Source organism: Drosophila miranda, chromosome 2 (assembly GCF_003369915.1).
Source record: "Drosophila miranda strain MSH22 chromosome 2, D.miranda_PacBio2.1, whole genome shotgun sequence".
Classification (NCBI taxonomy): domain Eukaryota; kingdom Metazoa; phylum Arthropoda; class Insecta; order Diptera; family Drosophilidae; genus Drosophila; species Drosophila miranda.
Window position 1 is genome coordinate 28,209,979 of NC_046675.1, and position 18,531 is coordinate 28,228,509.

Consider the following 18,531-nt stretch of genomic DNA (forward strand, 5'->3'; position numbering starts at 1 on the left):
TTTGTATTCCAAAAACCAGCCACACTCAGTCACAATATTTTAGTGCATAGTTTTTTTTTTAATAAATTGTAAAAATACTAGAATAAGCCAAGTTTTTATTTAGCAATCAACGTAAGTGTTGCTGGACACTCATGTGGCGTAAGCCACTGTTCAGTTGATGGAAAATTATCCCATCTGTGTGGAAAATCTCTTCCGTAGAGTCTAATGCAGGCTAATGTGTCTGAACACAAAACAACATTTAACAAACCTTTTACTTTCATTGTTCTCACAAAACACACATGTATTAACACCAATTGCAGTTTATAAAGCAACAAGAACACTAGAAACCACACACCGCTTTGGCCCTGGCAAAACACACACACTCTTCTTTTCGCCCCACTTCCCCACGCCTGCTATTTATTTTTCCTCCTTTCCACGAACACCTCCTACGCCGTATCCAAGAGTTGCTTTGATAGAACGATAGAATACGTACACTTAAAAGATTTTGAAGAAAATCAAAAAGCAATGTCGGATCTCTTTACCACTTTCGATAGCAACGGCGACGCCGAGCACAATAACTACACCACTTCTAACAGCGGCCATCGCGACAACTCAATGGCCTCGCCCTCTCAGCACAGTCCCATGACGAACAACAGCAACTCATCTTCACAAAACGGTGGCACAACCGCGGGCACAGCGACTGGTTCAGGTGGTGGTAGTGGAAAGACATCCAATCATACAGCCTCAGCCGGAGGTGAAACCACACCAGTAAGCACGATCATTGTATCTAGACAAGTTGATTTGATACTGGGATCCCTTTTCAGATGCTGACAAAGCCACGTCTTACGGAATTGGTTAAGGAAGTGGACACCACCACGCAATTGGACGAAGACGTAGAGGAGCTGTTGCTGCAGATAATAGATGATTTTGTCGAGGACACGGTTAAGTCAACCAGCGCATTTGCGAAACACAGAAAGTCCAACAAAATTGAGGTGCGGGATGTTCAATTGCATTTTGAGCGAAAGTACAACATGTGGATACCCGGATTCGGTACAGACGAACTGCGTCCGTATAAACGCGCCGCAGTTACAGAAGCGCATAAGCAACGCTTGGCCCTCATTAGGAAAACGATTAAAAAGTACTAGCCCGGATTTCGTTGCATGCTCCATACATGCCACCAATTTTTTAAAGCTCTAAAGTAGTATAAGAAGAAAGTTACTCCCATTCTAACAAACTAATTCTTAATAAAAGTGCATTCTTGATTTTACATCCACCTTGATGGAATTGAATACAAATGATTCGTCAGTATATTTTGAAACTGACGTATTTTTCGGTATATTTCTGCGGGTGAGACCGTATATTGTCCGCGACTTATTGTCCACTTATTTCTGATTTTGCACAAAAACATTAAAAATTTAAGAAGAAAACCCGACAATATCTATAATGAAGCTGCCGGTAGTTTGTCGGACTTGCGATTCAACAGATGCTGATAATCTTCTGAAGCTGGCCACTCCCACAAAAAAGTACCCAGACAAATTGCTTTCGGACATCTTGAGCGAGCTCACCGACATAAATATTAATGTAAATTCTACATATGTGTTTTATGTAAATATATAAGCCATGTTTCAAATCTCTTATGCAGCTGGACACATCTGCTAACCAGAGGCTTCCACAGTGTTTGTGCAGCAGTTGCACCAAGAAATTAATGGGAGCCTATTGCTATGTGAGGCAGGCGCTGGCCGCCAATGAACTATTGCTGAAGCACCTAAAAAACGGTACCGACTGTTTGCAAGAAACGCCTATGGAACTATGTGCGGAGCAGCATGTGATGGTGAAACTAGAAACGGAGGATGAGGATGGAGGGAAAACTGAAACAGACATAAATTGCTCTGGGTTACCTGAAATGGTCCCAGAAGAGAGTCCAGACGAAAAAGATTTCGACAGCAAGAAATCTGTTGATCCTCTAATAATGATCGATTCTGTCAAGCAGGAAACTGTCCAGGCCAGTATAGAAAAGCATGGAGATGACGAAGCCGTGTCGGACTTTGAGGACGAAGAGTATGTGGGAGACTTCCTTCTAAAAAGCTAATATAACTGATGTCTATGTTTTGCAGCTCGCTGGATAACTTGCCACTGGGCCAGCGCATACAGAAATGGAAGACGGGAAATGGCGATGCCCTGCGAAGCTTAAACCTGTCGATTTACAAGTGCAATGAATGCCCAAAGAGCTTCAAACGAGCCGATTATCTGAAACGACATCAAATCAGGTCTCATAAGCCGAAATCGCGTTGGTTCTCCTGTTCACTCTGCATCCGAAAATTTAATAGCAGTGAGGCCTTGGAAATGCATCTCAAAGTACATCGAAATTCCAAGCGTTCGGCTAATATAAGTGAGCATAAAAAGGCAAAGTCTGTGGATGTAAATCTTTGCAAACCGCATGGTTACAAGCTCATCGAATGCATGATCTGTCAGAGTCAGTACAACAAGATTGCGGACCTGCGACGCCATTTGGAGGAGCATCCGGAAATTGTTACCTTGGGAGTGCGCCCGAATATGGAACCCAATGAGTTGGCGGAGTTGTTCTATCCCGATAGATCCGATGCCAAGGATGTTGGCGAGGATCAATTAATTGACTTGATCCGCAAAGATTTGGCAGGCGGCATTTACCATCGCTTTTATTCAATAACCAATCAGTGTGGCTATGAAATGAACCTAGACAGCTCTGACACTGATAGTGAGCTGGACGTGGAGTCCGAAGATCAACAGAAGAAGCGAAAAACTAGAAAGGCGCACTACAGCTGCGAGCTGTGCCAACAGAGGTTCACCAGGAAGTATCAACTCTACGATCATCAGCGTCAGACGCACAGCTGGTCTGAAGCCCCTCATGTTTGCGGCCGTTGCGATGGGCGCTTCGTCAGCTTGCAAATGCTAAGGCATCACAATGAGTCACAGTGCAGAAATTCTCAAAAGCGATTCCTTTGCCACAAATGCCCACTGCGGTTCCGGTGGAAGCACAACCTGCGAGCCCACTTCCGAGAGCACCGAATCGCTGTAAGCCCCTCAAAATTACTTTTATTCCTCCTATTGTTATGTTCTGTTATTTTGCTGCTTGCAGAATCAAACCTTTGAATGTTCCGAATGCAAGCGTGTTTTTGACAAGAAAAAATCCCTGACTGTTCATTTACTCAGCGCCCACGCTGAGGAATCGAAGCTCATTCCGTGTCAGTGGTGTACGCGCAAGTTCTATCGCCATGACTACCTGGTGAAACATCTAAAGCGTCACGGGCTCAAGGAGCAGGACATTCCGTTGGCCGAGACCCTGATAGCAGCCACATCGAAGCGAAATGGTGCCAAGCGCATTACCTGCAAAATTTGCAGCCTGGATTTTGACCGCATTACAGATTTGCGCGCCCACATTCAACTGGAACTAAAGCTGTCTCTCTCGCTGCACCATAGCTACGATTCCCCGCATAACTACTCCATAACCAATGAATCCGGCTTCGAGATGCAGCTTGAGGATTCGGAAACAGAGGACGAAGTACAAACTGGACTGGGCTCTGGCAACCGTCCTCCCTACGTCTGCGAGCTTTGCAGTGTCCAGTGCAAGCGCAAATTCGAAATGATCCAACATCAACGGACCATGCACCGCTTCGACAAAATGCCTCATGAGTGTGATAAATGCGTTTTTAAGTGTGTGTCCAAGGTATGTTTTTTGGTCATACAGCCATTGTATAATTTAAACTCTCAAAGCTTCTCTTTTTCAGAATATTATGGATCATCATCTTCTAGGGCAGTGCAGCAGCACAGAGAAGAAGCATGCATGCAGCAAGTGCACGTATAAATTTATGTGGCCTGAGAATAGGGATAAGCACGTGCGGCTCCAGCACAGCGAGGTCTCCGAAAGCACCAAAGCAGCTCCAAAGCCGACAGGTGGTCTTGCCGATATGGTCGCCACAGAGGACGGGGTCCAGCTGCTGCAATGCCCGCACTGTGATCGCACCTATCAAATGAAGTCGCGATTGAACAACCATATTCGGGACGTTCACGTAAACGGGGATCGAAAGCGCAAGGATGCGATCAAGAGATTCCTTTGCTCGCTTTGCGGCAGAGAAACACGGTCGGCTGCTGCTCTGGTTACCCACATGCGACGCCACACCGGCGAGAAGCCCTTTAAATGTGATCTATGTGAAATGGCTTTCCCGAGACACTCGGAGATGGCTTCGCATCGCAGGATGCACACGGGGGAGAAACCATTCCACTGCACAGTTTGTGGCAAGGACTTTGCCCGGTCCGACAAACTGACCCGCCACATGCTCACCCACAGCGGATTGAAGCCGCACAAGTGCACGTACTGCGAGAAGAGCTACCGGCAAGCCAAAGATCTGAAGCTCCATTTGCAGCAGCACACAGGCGAATGTCCATTTATCTGCGGCACCTGTGGCGAGCGCTTCATTCAAAACATCACCCTGGAGAAGCATCGCCTAATGCGCCGCCATTTCGATTGGAGTTTGCCATAATTTAATAATTAAATAATAAATGCATCATTTATTCGACGGATATCTGCAGACCTGTTTTTTTATTTTAAATTTGGGAAAATATCCTTGGTCCTTGATAAGGACTCTATCAAAGCAGGGACATTTTTTCGGTTACAGGAAGTCATCGCACGCCTAAATTGACCCACAAATAGAGGAGAAAACTAAATATATATGTCTTATCCTTATCCAAGGATCAAGGATACTCTTCCGATCACAGGATGCCATCGCACGTCTCGATCGGCGAACAAATAACGAAGATATTGAAATATTTTTAGCTGGGGAAAATATCCTTGATCCTTGGTCCTTGAAAACACGAAAACAAAACTGGCCTGTTGTTGTTGTGTCCCAATTGTTGTACAACAACAACCCGGATTTTGCCGCTGCTCAAATCAGAAATTTCGGTCTGGGATACCAGGCCAACATAAATCAGCAGAAGGTCGCTGCTTTTTTAGCCCCCAAAAGTATGCACCACAAAATTTTTCCCATTTTTTAGAGTTGCTTTCTGCTGATTTCTGTTGGCCTGGTATCCCAGACCGAAATTTCTGATTTGAGCGGCGGCAAAATCCGGGTTGTTGTTGTACAACAATTGGGACACAACAACAGGCCAGTTTTGTTTTCGTGTTTTCTCCGTTATTTGTGGGCCGATCGAGACGTGCGATGGCTCCTTGTGATCGGAAAAATGTCCCTGTTCTTATAGAGTACCTGTGCAAGGACCAAGGATCAAGGATATTTTCCCCAGCTACAAAAGTTTAATTTTCTCCGTTATTTGTTGGCCGATCGGGACGTGCGATGGCATCCTGTGATCGGATGAATATCCTTGATCCTTGGATAAGGATAAGCCATATATATTTAGTTGTTTCCTCTATTTGTGGGTCAATTTAAGCTTGTGATGGCTTCCTGTGATCGGAGAATTATTCCTGTTTTGATGAGTCCTTTTCAAGGACCAAGGATCAAGGATATTTTCCCCAGCTAAAAATATTTCAATTTTTTCGTTATTTGTTGGCCGATCAGGGCATGCGATGGCTTCCTGGGAGCGGAAGAAAATCCTTGATCCTTGGATAAGGATAAAGGTAAGGATCGGAAAATGGACATCCGTTTTTTACGATTTTCGCCAAAACCATGATGTTCTTTCCTGTATGCTACATTTATCCCTGGGCGTGGGCAATGAAATCCTGCCAGGAGACCCCCAATAATAAAAAAACGAGTCATTTGATTTAGGGGCCATTTCTTGGCCCCCGTGGTTCTTTTAATACTTTAATTTGAGAAAGACAACACCGGTAACACGCAAGTCGAACAATATCACACTTGCAATTTTGGGCAGCGAACATCGGACCAGAGCAAATCGCCGAAAATAGTTGACAAATACTGTGCTGTGTGTGGTGTGCGGGGGTGGCGTGATGGTGCAGTGCATCTTTGGCAGTTCCGTTCTTCTTGTGCGCTGCATTGGGCTTCTAAAGGGCTGATTACAATTTGCTTAAACGTTTAACATAGAGAATGGGTTTGATGGGGGGCAAAAAGTACCTCCGGCTTAGCAAATGCCAGCTTTCGGGAAGCAACCAGCATCGCCGGCGCCATTTCCACAGGGTCCTGCAAAAGATCAGTTTTAGTTAGCCAGATGACAAGACACAAACCCCTGCCGACTGACTCACCGCCACAACGCGAAAAGGCACCCGGGGGCCCATAGCTAAGCTTCTGGATGGTACACTTCTCAATGGGTCCGCTGGGGCGACAGTAGGAGGTGTAACGAGCCCAGGGCAACGGCTCCTTGGGCGGAAGGCAATTCGGCAAGTAGCTCAGCTTGTATGTAGTACAGTTCTCCACTGGTCCCTCGTTGCGGCAGAACCCGGCTCTGGGTACGACGGCCTCTGGCCGCGGGAAGCAAGTGACATCCACCGGCATGTACGACAGCTTGTTGACCGTGCAGCGTTCCATGGCGCCGCTGGGACGACAGAAGGCCGAGCTCGGCATAATGGGGGATCTGCGCACGTGCGGCTTCGGCACAAAGTCGTGCTTCTGGGTGGTCATGGCGTACATAGGGCCATCGAAGCGCAGTCCATTTTCCATGGGTCGAATAGGCGCAGTGCGTTCAGCACAATTTGGCTGATAGGAGAGCTGAAGGAGAGCCAGTATTAGTATTACTATTCAAGCTGGAGACTAAAATATACCCACCTTTTGTATGGTGCATCGCTCCAGTGGGCCGGTGGGACGACAGAAGGTGTCCCTGGGCAGGATCGGCATGGGCTTGGTGCGCGTGGCATCGACTGGCATGTAGCTAAGCTTGTAGACAGTGTTCCCGGCAGTGGGATCGTTGCCAAGGAAGCGTAAATTGGATACCGGCATCACCGGTGCAGTGCGTCCCGGATTGCAGTTGGGCATGTAGCTCAGGTTGTAGGTTGTGCAGATGTTCTGGTAGCGCGGTGGCACGCACCGGATCTTGTCCGCCCAGGGAGTGGGCTCCTTGGCCGGCAGGCAGACCGGCATGTACGACAGCTTCTGTATGGTGCAGCGCTCCAGCGGGCCGCTCGGCTTGCAGTAGTGCGATTCCTGGGGCACGGCCTTGGGCGGCGGATTCTGGCAGACGTCGATCGGCATGTACGACAGCTTCTGAATGGTGCAGCGCTCCATGGGAGCGGACGAGGTGCAGATGGCCCCGGCCGGCTTGATGGGCTCCCGCTTCGCCACACCTTTGGGCACGTAGTCGTGCTTCTGGGAGGTCATAGCGTAGATGGGTCCCTCGAAGCGTAGCCCGCTCTCCATGGGTCTGATCGGCCTGGTGCGCTGGCCCGGGCAGGGCGGCATAAAGGACAGCTTCTGCACCGTACACTTCTCGAGTGGCGCGGTGCTGGTCCGGATCTGGGAGCACGGCAAGATTGGACGGGCTCGCAAGTTGTCCCCGCAGTTGCCGTAGTACGAGCGGCGGTAGATGGTGTCCGTATCTAGAGGCGCCGTCGAGCGCATGAAGTTGGAAACCGGCAGAATGGGTCTGACGCGCGCCGGCTGCTGGTAGCAGCAGCCGTTGTAGTCCCCGCAATCGCATGGCGGGCACGACGCATTGGGTGGACAGGGGGTGAAGTCGGTGGGCGCCTGGCAAGGATCGCACACGTTCGGGCAGTATGTGTTGCAGTCGCCCGACATAGCAGTGGTCTGCTAAATCTGATTTGTTAAATGTGGCAGACAGCGGCGCAATCTCAGAACTTACAGCTTGTGTCGTTTATGTTGCACTACGTGGGACGGGGTACGGGGTACGGGGTACGGAGCTCGGGGCTCGGGGCACGGGGCACTTGTCAAAGGAATTAATTTTGCTTGCCCGAGCGGAGAACAGTTGCAGATCACACTTAAAACATTCGGAACGACTAAAAAATAATTTTGTTCAGATATTCACGACGAATATATGTTACGCACAGACTGGGGGGGGGATACAGGTAGTACTGAAAAAGAGCCTAGCCCTAGTCGGTGCTCAGAGTGACGTTTGAGGGCCAGGCAACGTAGTGATTGGAAGTCGAACGAACAGATGATTTCCAGGTTTGTATACATCGTTTATTTCAATATATTTCTTTCTTAGCGGGGATATGTGATATCCTGATATATCATAAGCGGGGCGGCACCCTCTACGATATGCGATTGCGATTAGGAGAGATATAAGCAAAGGCATCCTTCGAGCACTTGAACGTAACGTAACAATACAATACATAGAATCAAAAAAAAGGGTTTGAACCATCAATTGGAATCGGTTAATGTGCCTAACTAAGCGTCTAACTAAACTCGATTTAAATAATTAAACATAAATAGACAATCACGTAAAATATAACTTATTTACAATGGTTTTTTTTCCATTTCTTTGCTCTGTATGGGGGGTACACAATAGGGCATAGGGTGTATATAGGATACATAGGGATATATAGGCGGCTGGGCAAATACTTCAAATTCAAAGATCAGCAAGCATTCAACCAATACGTAAACATCGATCGAATGCATGAATTCAACAAACAATTCCATTCGCGGGTTAAGCATAAAATCAATCCAAAGTTCAGTCCAGTGTATAAGCTGGAAATCCTTTGATCGGCTTAAACATAGTTCTTTTCTCTGCTCTCTCATCTTATATCGTATCATGTAATGTGTTTCGGAAATAGCAAAAATACAATTCTATAATTATAATCTGTATAATCTGTTTGTGTTTGTGTGTGTGTGTGTGTGTATATTGTTCAGTTCGCTCCCCTCCGACACTATCGACATTTGTATCGTGTATACATTACATATATATCTAGGGTTTGTGGTTCGGGTTCGGGTTTTTGGTCCCTTACAGCGTCGGCAGGTTGTCGGGCACTTGGTCCAGGAAATTGGCCGGAAACTGGCCCTGCCGTCCTCCCGCCTCGCCGAACAGCCACTCCTCGTTTATCCTATAAAGCACTGTGACCAGTTCGTTCTCCTGTTAAGCAAGGCAAAGGATGGATCGGGCTAGTAAGGTCATACCCAGACAAAACAATTGCTATTCAATATTCTCACCTGCAATGGCAGATCTCCTTCGACCCCGCCGGGGAAGTGATATAAACAGAGCGCAGTGGGCTCATTATTTTGGCTCTGGTGCTGTTGCTGCTGCTGCTGTTGTTGCTGCTGAGGCGGCGCCTGTGCTTGTGGATGTGATTGTGAGACACCCGCACCCAGGGGCACTTTGATGTCCACATAAGTGACCGGGAAAATACCCTCGCAGCCGGAGCGCGTGCGTCCGCGCATCCATTCAGGTGTGGGCTGATCCAGCAGATAGATTTTCTCGTTTTCCTGCAATAGCCGCGTCATTCAGTCAGAGAGGAGAAACATTCGGGAAGTCCGTCCTCGAACACTTACCCTAAAGCTAAGATCGCCTTCTTCGACGCCGTCAAAGTCGTATAGGGCTATGGCGTACGGATTAACCTCCTCTTCGACGTAGCCCGAGCAGCCATTGCTGAGGGCCATGGCATCCACCCTGCCCGCAATAACGTCCAGCATCGAGATTCCTGCCGCTGCACTTCCCACAGAGGAGGGCAGTGGTGGCGGAGCCCCCTTGGGCATGGGCGGAGAGGGCGGATTGAAGGCTCCTCCGTAGCCGGGTGGCATTCCACCGACGAACGGCGGAGCCCTGGGAGCCTTCGGCTTCTGCGAAATCTTCGGCTTGATGATGGTGGGCATGGTCAGCGATTGTGTGGGCGGCAGCAGGCTCTTGCCGTTGCACAAAGGATTATCGGACGAGCGGACCTGATTGGATGTCTGGTACGTCTGACGCACCGCTGCCGAGCCAAAGCTGTCCACCCCGCCGCTGTGGCCGGCACTGTCCACCGCCTCCCAGGGATCGAGGGGACTCTGGGTGGCCGGTCGGGATAGTCGATGGTAGTCGTCCTCGAACCCGCTCTCCGGCTGCGAGACGCTGCCGTTTTGGGGCGAACTGAAGTTGCTATCCGAGCTGAAGCTGTCGACACTCACGCAGTCGCTGTTGGACTTTTGGGTGAAGGTGGGCGACGACGGCGGCGAGTCGAAGCTGATGAGCTGTCCATCGACCGCAGCCGCATTGCTAGTCGTCTGTGAGTAGTGGGCGCTGCTGCTGCTGCTGCTGCTGCTCGTTATGGGGGCGGTGGTGGTGGCCGTGTTCCAAGCAGCATTCCAATCCGTGTTGCTGAACCCCCCACTGCCCGAGGATGCACTGGCAGCCGCCGCAGCTGCTGCTGCTGCTGTGGGTGCCGTCGACCCGGCATGGCCGCTGCTCAGGCCGTAGACGCGACTCTGCACTGCGGCCTTGGAAGCAGCAGCCGCTGCCGTGGACGATGTCTTCTTGCGGTGAAAGATGTTGGAGATGAGGCTGCCCCCGCCACCGGTCGACGTCGCCGATTGGCCTGTGGAGGCAATCTTCTGTCCATTCACTTGCACCTGCACCTTCGGCGGCGGCGGTCGCGGCGGTGGCATCTTCCTGAAGTTGCCATTTCCATTGGCAGCAGCTCCTCCTCCCCCTCCGAAGGGGTCATCGTCCCAGTTGGTGGTTGGCGTGTACCGCGCCTGTGGGAACCTTCGCGTGATGCTGGAGCCCGTCTGCACCTCAAAGAGATTGTTGTTGTTGGATTTCTTGTGCTGTGCATTCAGCGACTGCTGCTGCTGCAGCGGCCCCTTGGGCGGCGGAGGGAGCTTGATGGTTAGCTTCTGGAGACTACCGCCGTGCGACTGCTGCTGCTGCTGCAAGTGCTGCTGCTGGAGCTGCAGACGCAGCTGATCCAGGCTGGCATTGGCTCCAGCCGCGGCGCTCTGGCCCCGTGATCCGGGCGGTGCTGGCGCTGGTCGCGATGGAATGGTCATGTCGCCTGCAAAATAAAACAACCAATAAATAAAGGAGTTCTCTTTCCTTTCAAGTACTACTGGCGGGTGCTGGAGGGTATCGTAGGGACACACACCTGGGACTCTAGCTGGCTCCACGAGTCTCCGCGGGACTATTATACTCAACAATTTTCTCAAATAGAACCGAAAAGATTTCAACATTTTTTTGATGTTTGCTTTGTTTTTTGGGCAACAAAAGGAGGAAAACGAATGTAACGTCTCTTGGTGGGGCATGAATGGTATGCAAAAAGTTTACTATACGGAAAAAAGGCATCTCAGAAGCCTATCTTGAGCCTTCGGGATTTATGTGTATAAGTACATACATATATCTGAGTCGGTGTCGCCCCATGGCCTGCTGTTCTATGCCGTGCACCTGGGTATGTACATTCGTAGTGTTTACAAAACAAGATAAGAATTTCGGCTAAGAGCCACAGCCCGATAACAGGGGAATTATGGCCAAGACTTGTAGATAAAATAGCTTCAGGCATAGAGATAACCCCCAAGTGGAACCATTAGAACCGGGCGGGAATCGAGTGATTCATTCAGTCTACGGGCACGACTGGAAATCAGATTCAATGGGAACTATCATAAAAGAGGGATCCCTCTTTCGCGAAATATAATGCCATAATAATAAAAAGCCATCCATCGACAGGCAACGGCCATGACATCGAAGAAGCAGAAGGAATCAAAGATAAATAAAACATACTGCTTTTTGTTTATGTTTTTCTTTCGCAGCATTGACGTCACGTTACGTCACGGCATCCCATTAAGGTAGAGATCCTCATCCCCATTCCCATTCTGGTGCAAATGCACGCCCTCAAATCACAAACCAAATGCTCTTTCTGCTTTCTGCTAATTATTTGGATTTTGGTTCGACTTCTGTAAACAAGGGGGCATCTGTGATATCAGAGAGGGGAGCAGAGAGTGGAAACAAATGCCCAAATTAACCCGAAATGTTGCAGTAGTTGCCTCGTGCCTCGTGCTTCATGCCCCACTTGCGACAGACGTCTCTCGGTGCGGGTCGGTGCCCGGCACATTACGGAACCGTATCCGAGCGCCTCTACAGCATCTCTGAGAGAGAGAGAGAGAGAGAGAGGAGCGCACAATAACTGGGGGGAAACAATCACTGGGCTTGGGGCACAATGTTGGATTGATAAGAAGAGCCGCCCGCTGTAGGGAATAACAAAATACAAATAATAATATTCTTATCGGAATATTTTACGTCGCAAAAAAAGTATTGGGACTCCCTCCCTCCCCCTCCCTAAGCTGGATACAATTTTGGAATGTTTCATTCATTAGAAATACATTCAGAGAAATGGATAAATAGTGGCGGCGTCATTCGGAGAGAATTCCCCAAAGCGCATTCCACGAGAATGGATTATGGATTCTACGCAATTTGGTATCCGCCTCTCAGGGCTGGACCGTGATCGGGGGGGTGTATTCTATTATGTGTGGGCTATATTTTGACACATGGCGGCCAAGTAACGTGTTTCTAATGGCATTAGACACTCTTGGTATCTGGAATCATTGCCGCAAATTCAAATTCATTTATGAGAACAAAGATAAACAGATCTAAAACTTTCATCCGAGTTCATAAACAAAACAATGAATGCATGCGAAATTCATGTAAATTTCTCGTTTCTTCCAACAAACAGCTCAAAATCAACAATCAATAGCGAGAAAAGAATAGAATACGAAAGTAAACCTAGATTTGTGTTAGAGAGTGTTGTTTCACTGAGGAAACAAACGGAACGAACGGAACGTACGGAATGGCTGAGTGAATGAATGACTGATTGTGACGCTAATCGCCGACACGTTGCCGCCCGTTGCCCCTTACCCGTTACTCGTTCAGACCAAAGCGGAGAGCTGCGAACAAACAGTTACAGTTGCAATCTAATTAAAATCACCTTCAGAAGGTGCTGATGATGGGAGGCAGGGTGGCAGGGCGGCAGGGCGGTAGAGCCGTTAAGGTACTGCCTGCCCATCCACTCATACACCATACCCCATCCACTCGTACAGTGGAATTGTTGGGATTCTGAATGCCAATTTAATCATTTGCAGGCCCACTCCCCCACCTCCAACGCTGTGAAGAGCAAACCAATCCTAAACAGACCCCAAACGAATACAGGGAAGAACTCTTGTGGCGGAATTTCACGTACGTAACCCTGTGTAACGTGTAACGTGGAGCGTGGAGCGTGTGTGTGTGTCCTTCCCCCCGTAGCATTTGGCGTCAGTAAAATTGATCAAATAATCGCCTCTAATCGGTGATGTTTGGCGAGAAATGAAATCAAAATAGAGATGGAAATGGCATGCTCTACAATCCCATATTTCTAATCATTATGAATCAATTCGAATGTACATAATATATAAAGTGGTCATCCGCATATTTTGCCACACGTTTCCAATAGAGAAAGGGGATTTCATTGAGCTGATGATGAGATCAGAGTCACCATCTCTCGCTCTCCTCTCTCCTCGCTCTCTTCGCTCTTCTCTCTGCTTTTTCTTTATTCCATCAGCTCCTCCTCCTCTTCGTTGTGGAGTGTTCTACAGCTTGCAGATCTCTTGTGCTACAGTAGTATAACAAGAAGAGAAGCTGTGCTACAGCAGTAAGAGCTTTAATAAAAGCTGCAGGGCAGGGCAGGGCAGGGAGCTTGTAATGAAGCCTATTCTTTGCAATGTTTTTGGTTTCGTTTCGTTGATAAGAGGAGGTTTGAGTCAATGCCAGCAACCGGTTTTCCCCAGAGGGTCGGGGGGGAGGGAGTGGCAAGTGGGAAGTCGGAGGTCACTGCCAAATACTACTATTCATGAGAAGAGAACGGTTGGCTGTAAAAATGCAGCTTGCTTGCTAATTGCTTTGCTTGTTTCCCCCTCAACAATACGAGTAGATATGGGCAACCGATTTCGAGTGAAAATATTGTTGGATGGGCTATAAAACATGCGGGTGTTTGGGTGATTCACATTTTATGAGAAGCATTTGACTCTCGATCTAACACAACTTCGAATCCATCATCAAATCAGCTTGACCGCACGTTCCGAGCAGCTTCTCACGAAGAAGTGGGGAGAAGATGGCAGTTGGCAGTGGAAGATGGAAAGCAGAACAAAAGAAAGTGACAAAGAGACGTTCGTGTCTGTGTGTGTGCATGTGTGTGGGGTGGAGCTGATGGCTGATATGCCCTCCCTCTCGCTCTTCCCCTTCCCCACGATCAAAGTGAGAGCAAAGCCTCAACAGCGACTGCGACAGCGCACAGACGATATTAATAATCGAATGAAACGGAATGAAAAGAAAAGAAAACGAAATGAGATGATGGCTTGAAAATTGCATTTGAAATACCGATTTCCATGCTCCATTTTAATTAATTTACTTTGTACGCTTCTGTGGTTCTCCCCCCCCACGATCCGCCCATCTCCAAGCAATTCCGTTGCTAGCTCGAGATTTTCATAGACTCGCACCGTCTGGGACGACCTTGAAGGCTTTTATTTTCGTTACAAAGATAACAAGACAGAAGCTATATATGCAGTAAATATTGCGACTATAGGATACCTACAAACATATGTGCATGTATGTATATATTTTTGCGACGCGACGCCCAGGGATATGAATGGACTGGAACCCGCACTAGACCACAATCACACATAATGGTCATACAAAGGGTCGTTCCATTGACCGCCCCTTGACCAAAGGTAACCTCTTACACGCTAGAGGAGCGGCTGGCTCGCCGATGCCCTCATCTGGCGTAAAAATAGCAAACGGTAGCGGAAAACCACATCAGAAGCACCCAACGCCACAGCGCCACATCAATAACAACGTGAAGGCGACGGCGACGGCGACGGCGACGGCGACAGACGACAGACGACAGACAACGGACCACGGACGGACGGACGGGCGGACGAAGGCACGGCGTAGCGCCGATGAAACCAATTGAATTTAATGCCACGGAATAAAAAGTTAAATGAACTTCAGTATGAAAAACACGCCTCAATTTCTGGCGATCGGTTCGACCTGCCGCCGAATAAAGAACATAGACACATACATATGTATGGCTGGATGGAGAGTGGCTGAATGGAACGTGCCCCAAAGAGATGATGAGATGCGACGAGACGATGATGCATTTGTGCAATTAAAGCAAATTACAAAGAGAACAAAAACCGAAATCATTCACTTTACGTAAAGTCTTTGACTTGAGCGTACGATTATGTTGGGAACCAGAGATAAAGAATAAATAAGGGGGAAAGAAGGAATAAGCGATATATATGGAGATGGAGAAGGAAACAGAGCCCAGCTTTGTGTGTGGCTTTGGGGTTAAGGTTCCATTGAGTTAAAGATCTATTAATTAGTGAAAATGAGTGGGCAGAAGGTTAAAGATTTCGATTTAAATTTCAGTAAATGAACTCCCCGAATGATAACCGAAGAACACAGCGTAAGAGTATACTCGTATAGACACAGCATGAATGTGGCGTCACAACAAACGAGTAATAAAAATTTGATCATCAAATTTAGCGTCCAACGCAAGCGGCCAAAACGAAACACTTTGCTCCGCTCCCCCCTGGCCCGGACCTTGTCTTGTACTTCCCGAAACGGTGAAACATAATCCAAAACCAATACACAGGCAAATAGTTATATGGGCTTTGCGTAGGGAAGACTTTAAAACGAGTCGAAACAAACACTGAGAGAGAACTGGTTTGAATTTAAATTTTTAGTAAGCTTTTGTGTTTTTTCCATGAAGATGAAGAGTCCCAATCCCAGTCCCAGTCACAGTCCCTTCCCTATAAGGAAGCACAGGTCACAGCCATAGCCACGTAAGGGTCAGGACCATCCACTTTTCAAACCGCTCTCTCGGTTCTCAGCGACGTTTGAGAAATGGATGGTCCTCGAAAGCGAGCAGATCTGGTGAAGACACCACCTAATAAGTAATTTCGCCATCGTCTGGTGTCTAGACTCTAGAGTGTCTACAGCTTCGGCTCGAAGCTGGCCCAATCCTTCTTTTCCTTTCCACCTTTTGTCATATACGTACATATGTATTACTTTTTGCGCAAATGCCCCGCTTAGAACGAGAGGGAATGGAGGAGGATGAAAAACCGTTGGAGAGGTGAAATCAAAATTGGCAAAATCATCCGCACCATTCGGCATTGTCAGCACGTTTCGGTGCGGTGCCGTCGTGCTTATGGTTATTCTCTGTTGTTTTTTTTCCAGCGCATGCAATTCATTCTATAACTTATTTGCGTGCATTCGTATATGCAAGTACATAGTACTATATGACTAAGTATATGCATGCATTTGTCGTGGATACACAAATACAAATTTGTGTATGTACTTATTTCTTGCAGTAGCGAATTCTAAGCAAACAATGCGATCTAAAATTGCACGTTCGACTACAAAAAACTATTATACGGGGGAGCTGCTTCATCAGCGAGTGCGAGCTCCCTCTCTCCCTCTCTCTCTCTCTTACTCTCTCTGTGATGCGTGGCGTGCCATGTGGGGGGGACATTTGACGAATGTGGGTCAAAGTTGAATACAATCAAAGCTTGAAGTTTACGCACTAGAATGTGTGTCCAATGGGCCAGTATATAGTAAGTGCACTTGACAGGTGCATTCCAGAACGCTCACAGAACAATGTTCTTTTGAAGGTAGTTTGTAGTTTGTTTCGCTAGAGCGAGCCAGCTGGAGAGTGCACATATCCACTCCACCCTCCCCTCCCCCTCTCCCTGAGCACAGTACCATTTCCCATGTTCTGTGATAAAGGCTTCCCAAGCCGTTTCCTGTTTTGAACAAGCAGTCGGGGATCGCAGAAGCATTTCAGATATTGTACCACATACGTACGAGTGCATACTCTTTGAAGAACTTTATCTCCGAAACGAAACAGTGGCGCGGCGAGGCGATGCGAGGGATGGACGCCATGTGCCGATCGGATGGAGTCGGTGGCATGGAAAGTGAGGCAAAACAGTAAAAGCAAGACACACCTGCTGCGCCTGAAAGTGACAACACGAAAATGAAATTCCTTCGGCATTGCATTGCGCAAAGTGTGTGGGAAAGAGTGTGGAAAAGGGTGCCTTGTGCTATAAGGAAGAGCTTCAGGCAAACAAGTGCACGAAAAAGATGGAGCGATTAAATACATATGTATATATGTATGAGTTCATGCACGCATATGTGTATGCATGTACATTTCTCATCCATAAATGTCACTGAATTCCTTATCGCTGAGGCGTGAACAAACAGTCGGTAGCTAACGTAGCATATCGGGTTTATGCAACAACTGAAAGTCTCTTCTCGTATTACCAACCCTACGAACAACACACAGCTCAGGCAAACATTTAATTAATTAACAAATACGACCTTGACAGTAATTTCAATTAAGCAAATAGCCTGAACAGATCGCTGGATACATATATGTATGATGTACATATACGATATAAAGTGGGGGTGCGTGCGAGTGTTGGCCAAGTTAAGAGGGTGCAGGGTGCAGGGTGCACCAATGTCAATGCAGAGCGGGTAACTAACCTTTTGACGATCCGCACAGATGACTTTGATGTGTCCCTCTTTGGTTGATGCGCTCCAAATGATGTGTTGCCGGGGATCAACGAACAAGAGCGAAAGACCAGGCCAGGCCCAATCTTCCAGTCCAGTTTTAGCCCAGGCCAAAAATGACTAATGCCTGTGCTCACGCACAAACGCACACACGAACAGTAACAAACACACACACAGTGTCCAAGCTTATTTGAACGGCATCAACTTTGCACTTTTTACCGCGCGCGCCTTCTGTCTTTCCCTCTCGCTCTGCCTCGACGGCTTTCAAGGTAGTTAACGAGAGGTGGTGTGTGTGTGCGAGTATGACAACAACAACGTCAGCCAAATAACAGCAGCTGCAAATCCAGGAGCAGGGGCCCAAAAACCGTTGTAGGAAGTGCAGCCTGCGACGCAGCTGCAACTGTGACAATTGTCTGTCTGCCTTTGTATCTGCCTTTTTTACTCCGTAGTAGACGGGCGCGGATTGCAAAATATGTAACTTTTGCTTAATACTTTTGTTTAATTACACGCACGCACACACACCACGACACAAATTCCCTCATCAAAGAGGCAACAAAAGCGAAATCTTTGTACCGACTTGTTCTCTGGGCCCCAACACTCTGCCGCGCAACTGGGGAATATATGTCAATACAGCACCAATGCACTGAGTAGTTCTCCACTTTTTTTAATGTTAAATATTCTTTCAAATGGGCGTTCCAACGAAATTTTTGTTAAAATTTTTTCTCCGCCGCGCTTACCACTTATCGATCAAATATACCGTGCGACCCTCAGAAATATACCGAAATATACCATCTCATTTCAAAAATATACCATAAATATACTGACGAGTTCAAGTTATATTTTACATATTCCTCGTTTTTGATCTTCCGTGGAGTATTCTCAGCTATATAGAACATTTAGCCATGCCATTATAATTTTATACGATTGATGAATCAATTTTCTACTTAACTGGTTTATTCTAAATACTTGCTTTTATTTTATTTCTATATAACTTGAAAATGAAATTTAGTAGATTGATGAAATTGACAAAATATACCATTATATATCGTATATCGATAGGCCATCGAACTTAATCCACTTAGCCCCCTCTATTTAAACAGTTCAAAGACTTCAGGTGAATGGCGGAAAATATTACTGAGTGTAAATTATTTTTGTAGATCC

General features: G+C 47.5%; 4 protein-coding genes across 8 annotated transcripts; 2 read left to right on the forward strand and 2 right to left on the reverse strand.

The window, feature by feature from the left end:
- The first annotated feature begins 18 nt into the window (after window positions 1-18).
- On the forward strand, window positions 19-1,246 carry LOC108155232 (transcription initiation factor TFIID subunit 12). 2 transcript variants are annotated; one of them, XM_017285920.2, is made up of 3 exons: window positions 19-111; window positions 300-747; window positions 804-1,246. In XM_017285920.2, exons 2-3 carry the CDS (start codon window positions 505-507, stop codon window positions 1,122-1,124), a joined length of 564 nt encoding a protein of 187 aa, XP_017141409.1. In that variant the 5' UTR covers window positions 19-111; window positions 300-504; the 3' UTR covers window positions 1,125-1,246. The 2 variants fall into 2 exon arrangements, with proteins under 2 accessions (XP_017141409.1, XP_017141410.1); XM_017285921.2 differs by having other exon boundaries at window positions 21-111; window positions 534-747.
- A 76-nt stretch (window positions 1,247-1,322) lies between these two features.
- Window positions 1,323-4,544, forward strand: LOC108155221 (zinc finger protein 420). The gene is made up of 5 exons (XM_017285905.2): window positions 1,323-1,560; window positions 1,622-2,037; window positions 2,094-3,030; window positions 3,095-3,682; window positions 3,744-4,544. The coding sequence occupies exons 1-5, from the start codon at window positions 1,423-1,425 to the stop codon at window positions 4,494-4,496; spliced, it is 2,832 nt and encodes a 943-aa protein (XP_017141394.1). The 5' UTR covers window positions 1,323-1,422; the 3' UTR covers window positions 4,497-4,544.
- A 1,178-nt stretch (window positions 4,545-5,722) lies between these two features.
- LOC108156491 (stabilizer of axonemal microtubules 1) lies at window positions 5,723-7,940 on the reverse strand. Of its 3 annotated transcripts, none has more exons than XM_017287977.2 (4): window positions 7,714-7,940; window positions 6,684-7,658; window positions 6,164-6,626; window positions 5,723-6,101 (listed from the first exon to the last, which is right to left on the reverse strand). In XM_017287977.2, exons 2-4 carry the CDS (start codon window positions 7,647-7,649, stop codon window positions 6,043-6,045), a joined length of 1,488 nt encoding a protein of 495 aa, XP_017143466.1. In that variant the 5' UTR covers window positions 7,650-7,658; window positions 7,714-7,940; the 3' UTR covers window positions 5,723-6,042. The 3 variants fall into 3 exon arrangements, with proteins under 3 accessions (XP_017143466.1, XP_017143468.1, XP_017143467.1); XM_017287979.2 differs by having other exon boundaries at window positions 6,684-7,661; XM_017287978.2 differs by having other exon boundaries at window positions 6,684-7,667.
- Window positions 7,941-8,029: 89 nt separating this feature from the next.
- LOC108156490 (protein YSC84) lies at window positions 8,030-18,132 on the reverse strand. 2 transcript variants are annotated; one of them, XM_017287976.2, is made up of 4 exons: window positions 17,344-18,132; window positions 9,357-10,834; window positions 9,018-9,290; window positions 8,030-8,940 (listed from the first exon to the last, which is right to left on the reverse strand). In XM_017287976.2, the coding sequence occupies exons 2-4, from the start codon at window positions 10,827-10,829 to the stop codon at window positions 8,812-8,814; spliced, it is 1,875 nt and encodes a 624-aa protein (XP_017143465.1). In that variant the 5' UTR covers window positions 10,830-10,834; window positions 17,344-18,132; the 3' UTR covers window positions 8,030-8,811. The 2 variants fall into 2 exon arrangements, with proteins under 2 accessions (XP_017143465.1, XP_017143464.2); XM_017287975.2 differs by lacking the exon at window positions 17,344-18,132 and adding an exon at window positions 10,925-11,039.
- Between the last annotated feature and the right edge of the window lie 399 nt (window positions 18,133-18,531).

Bases quoted from the DNA above. Each gene is read 5' to 3' on its own strand.
- LOC108155232 (XM_017285920.2), top strand. From the start codon at position 505: ATGTCGGATCTCTTTACCACTTTCGATAGCAACGGCGACGCCGAGCAC. The intron at 748-803 runs GTAAGCACGATC...ATCCCTTTTCAG, and splicing joins CCGGAGGTGAAACCACACCA to ATGCTGACAAAGCCACGTCT.
- LOC108155221 (XM_017285905.2), top strand. From the start codon at position 1,423: ATGAAGCTGCCGGTAGTTTGTCGGACTTGCGATTCAACAGATGCTGAT. The intron at 2,038-2,093 runs GTATGTGGGAGA...TATGTTTTGCAG, and splicing joins TCGGACTTTGAGGACGAAGA to CTCGCTGGATAACTTGCCAC. The intron at 3,683-3,743 runs GTATGTTTTTTG...TCTCTTTTTCAG, and splicing joins TTTTTAAGTGTGTGTCCAAG to AATATTATGGATCATCATCT.
- LOC108156491 (XM_017287977.2), bottom strand. From the start codon at position 7,649: ATGTCGGGCGACTGCAACACATACTGCCCGAACGTGTGCGATCCTTGC. The intron at 6,627-6,683 runs GTGGGTATATTT...GCTCTCCTTCAG, and splicing joins AGCGATGCACCATACAAAAG to CTCTCCTATCAGCCAAATTG. The intron at 6,102-6,163 runs GTGAGTCAGTCG...GATCTTTTGCAG, and splicing joins TGCCTTTTCGCGTTGTGGCG to GACCCTGTGGAAATGGCGCC.
- LOC108156490 (XM_017287975.2), bottom strand. From the start codon at position 11,009: ATGTTGAAATCTTTTCGGTTCTATTTGAGAAAATTGTTGAGTATAATA. The intron at 9,291-9,356 runs GTAAGTGTTCGA...CGGCTATTGCAG, and splicing joins AAGGCGATCTTAGCTTTAGG to GAAAACGAGAAAATCTATCT. The intron at 8,941-9,017 runs GTGAGAATATTG...CTTGCTTAACAG, and splicing joins AAGGAGATCTGCCATTGCAG to GAGAACGAACTGGTCACAGT.